At 50.4% G+C, this 3,003-nt stretch overlaps 1 protein-coding gene across 1 annotated transcript in view; it reads left to right on the top strand.

The window, feature by feature from the left end:
* Nucleotides 1-3,003, top strand: part of LOC107184890 (galectin-9-like) — a 5,225-nt gene that overhangs the window by 151 nt on the left and 2,071 nt on the right. Inside the window, exons 2-3 of the mRNA XM_015571428.1 lie at nucleotides 1,700-1,813; nucleotides 2,883-2,966. Of these exons, the coding sequence (XP_015426914.1) occupies nucleotides 1,700-1,813; nucleotides 2,883-2,966 (198 nt within the window). The remainder of the gene's footprint in view (nucleotides 1-1,699; nucleotides 1,814-2,882; nucleotides 2,967-3,003) is intronic.

The following is a 3,003-nucleotide window of genomic DNA, read 5'->3' as shown; positions in this document are numbered from 1 at the left end:
TTTAAGAAACTGAAAGAAGGCTGTTGTGGCTGGAGCAGAGAGAGCAGGAAGAGGTGACTCAGAGAGACGGACATAACCATGTCACATAGGCTCTTCAAGGCCCTGGAAATAAAGAAGTCTGAATTTTATACTAAATTCAATGAGAAGCCCTTGGTGGGTGTTAAGATGGGAGGTGATATGATCAGATCTATGATTTATTTTGGCGGCTGTTTGGAAAAGGGATTAGAGTGGGACAAAAATGGAAGCTGACAGGACAGTTAAGAGACCATTAAAATAGTCCAGATAAGGGATATTGATTGTTTAACCTAGAGGTGACAGCTGTAGAAATAGAGAGTTAATATGTTTTTAGATGTATTTTAGAGATGGAACTGATTAACTAGATGTGACAAATTGTAACCAGACAACCAAGGGGTCCGGACTGCCTGTCACTACTTCAGCCAATTCAGCAGAGACAGGGTTGAATCATAATGAGCATTTATTCCAATACCACCAGCAGTATCGGGAGAGCCCCAGGTCATGCACAAAAATCTGCTCTGCATCCCACCAGAAGCCCGAGGCTTATATTGGGTAAAAAGACAAAAGATTGATGGGGAAATAGCCGAAGGGGATGCCAAATGGGCAGTTAACAGGTAAGCAGGCTGGAGATGTGCAAAGGCCTGCAGGTGTGCTAAAGAGCTAGGGATCTTCAAAGGGCTGGTGATATGCAAGGGCTGGGGCCTTCAAAGAGCTGGTAGCTCTGGTTCCTGCAACAAAGTTGTTAATCTTTCACGATAATAGACAGCTCCACATGGGGAGGATGGGCTGCATTTCCAGGTGAGTCCCCAGGTCCCAAAGGCAACTGCCAGCCAGGTGCAGGTGAGAATGTGCCTTCTTTAATCAGAATAAAGAAATCACAGCTAACAGAGCATGAGTAATCTGTCTTACAATTCTAGGTGGTCCCAGCATTCTATTACGGCCCTTGTCACTATCAGGCATGGAGAAAAGCCTTTAAATAATTACCCAGGCAAAGCTGTTATACAGAAAGCAGGACTTTACACTCTTTACCTGCATCTACAGGGGCATCTGTTGCTTCTGTTACTAGGAAATAACTAGATAACTTGCCCTCCCCATCCACCCCGGGCTTTTTGGTCTCAAGTTCCAGGTGACTTCCATCCTCTGCTGCAGGCTTGCCTCCTCCAGGTCCTTGACAGCATTTGTTTTCGGTGATGCTGTGGCAGCCCTTCTGCAGGCCCCGGGGTGGCTCAGGGCTGCATGGTGTGGTCATTGCTCTGCAGGCAGAGCAGTGTGCTGGGCCCGGGGAGAGGGATGGCTGTGTTTGTGCTTCTCCGTGTGAACGGGATGCTCCCAGGCCTCAGTGTGCACCCTGAGGGGCCCGCTCCTCTGCTCCCATGAGCACTTTAGGCATTTAAATGCACAGATTGAAATGGCATCCCAGGTGAGCTGAGAAAGACAAACCTAGAGCAATAAACAAGCAAGAACTCTGAAGCCAAAACTAGAGCCAAGTGGTGGCCGGGTTTGGCTGCACTTTGGATCACATGTGTGTTCCTGTACCTGGAGCAGCTCTGAAGGCTGGGCCCCACCTACAGGGGATGGAGGTGAAAACCAGACAGGCGTTAATTTCTAGAAGCCGGGGTCCGAGTGCTCAGGTGTGCTCCGCCCTGGTCTGGGTCACCTCTCCTGGACTATGTGCTCCTGTTGACAGGTGGTGGTGAATGGAGTTGCCTTTTTGCAGTACATACACCGTGTTCCCTTCCACCGCGTGGACAACATCTCTGTCACCGGCGCCGTGGGGCTGACACACATCAGCTTCCAGGTCAGATTGTCCAAATGGCACCGTACCGGGGGCTGGGTGCAGGGGCCAGTCTACTCTGCCTAAGCCCTTTGGGTGGAGCAAAGGCTCCAGCCAATCTCTCACCCAGATGGCTCTGGAGATAGGACATACCTCTGGCTATCCCTGTCCCATCCTTCCTATGTCACTGTCTCTGTCCAGAGCACCTGCCTCAGCTTGATTCCTTCCCTTCTTGCCTGTCCCTCTCTACTCCCACCCTGGTTAGGAGGCCATGGGGTCCCAGAGAGAACCCAGATTGGGAGTCCCACTGAATCGAGCTCAGATCCCAGCTCTGCCATTGTCATCAGCTGTGGGATCTCACACAAGTGAGTCTGCCTCTCCAGCCTCAGTTTCTCATCTGTGCAAAGGGCATAGCCACAGCCTCCCCAGGAGGTATGTGTGGGCTCAACGAGGCGATACGTGTCAGAGGTCACGAAAAGGCCCCCATGGGCCCACACCAGGGTCTATTGGACTCTCTCTGTGTTTTCCCATTTTTGCAGTCAAATGCTCTGCCACTGAGCTATACCCCCTGTTTTCCCATTTTTGAATGTGTTGCCAACATCTACAAGGCCAGGAGCAGGTTTGCACTGTGGAGCTGATGCTGGTGATGGCTGCACAACAGTGTGAAGGCACTGAATGAGCCCTTGGCTGTACACTCTGAAATGGTGAAGGTGGTAAATTTTATGTGTATTTTACCAAAAATTTTCCAGGTGAGGTGATATCACATGGAAACCTGAATGTCTGGCTTTTTGTGAAAACTGGGAAGATTGGGGTAAGCCTGGCCCACATTCCCACAGGGCCCCAGGCGCCTGGAGTGGAGATGTTATTTCCACTTTGGTATTTGAGTGTGCTCCTGAGATGAGAAAAGCACACAGTAGGCCCACAGCAAATATGAGCTCCTCTCTCTTTGGTCCCATCTCTGTTATTTTCTCCCTCTCTCCTACTCTGTCCCTGCCTGCCTGGCTTCCTTCCCATTGTCTAGGCCCCTGCCTTTCCACTCTTCCTTGGCTTATTAAAGCTTCTCTTCACTCCATGTCGCCTTTTGTTTTAACAGGACACCCGTGCAGACTCTGTCCAGAGGATGCAGTCCTACCCCAGTCCCTGTGACTCACCTGAGTCCAAAGAGTGGAAACCAAAAGTGAGTTGAACATGGACACCTGGGAGCTGAGCAGTCA

Source organism: Myotis davidii, unplaced genomic scaffold, assembly GCF_000327345.1.
Source record: "Myotis davidii unplaced genomic scaffold, ASM32734v1 scaffold8509, whole genome shotgun sequence".
Classification (NCBI taxonomy): Eukaryota; Metazoa; Chordata; class Mammalia; order Chiroptera; family Vespertilionidae; genus Myotis; species Myotis davidii.
Note: the sequence above shows the minus strand (reverse complement) of the source record. Positions and strands in the feature narration are given on the sequence as shown.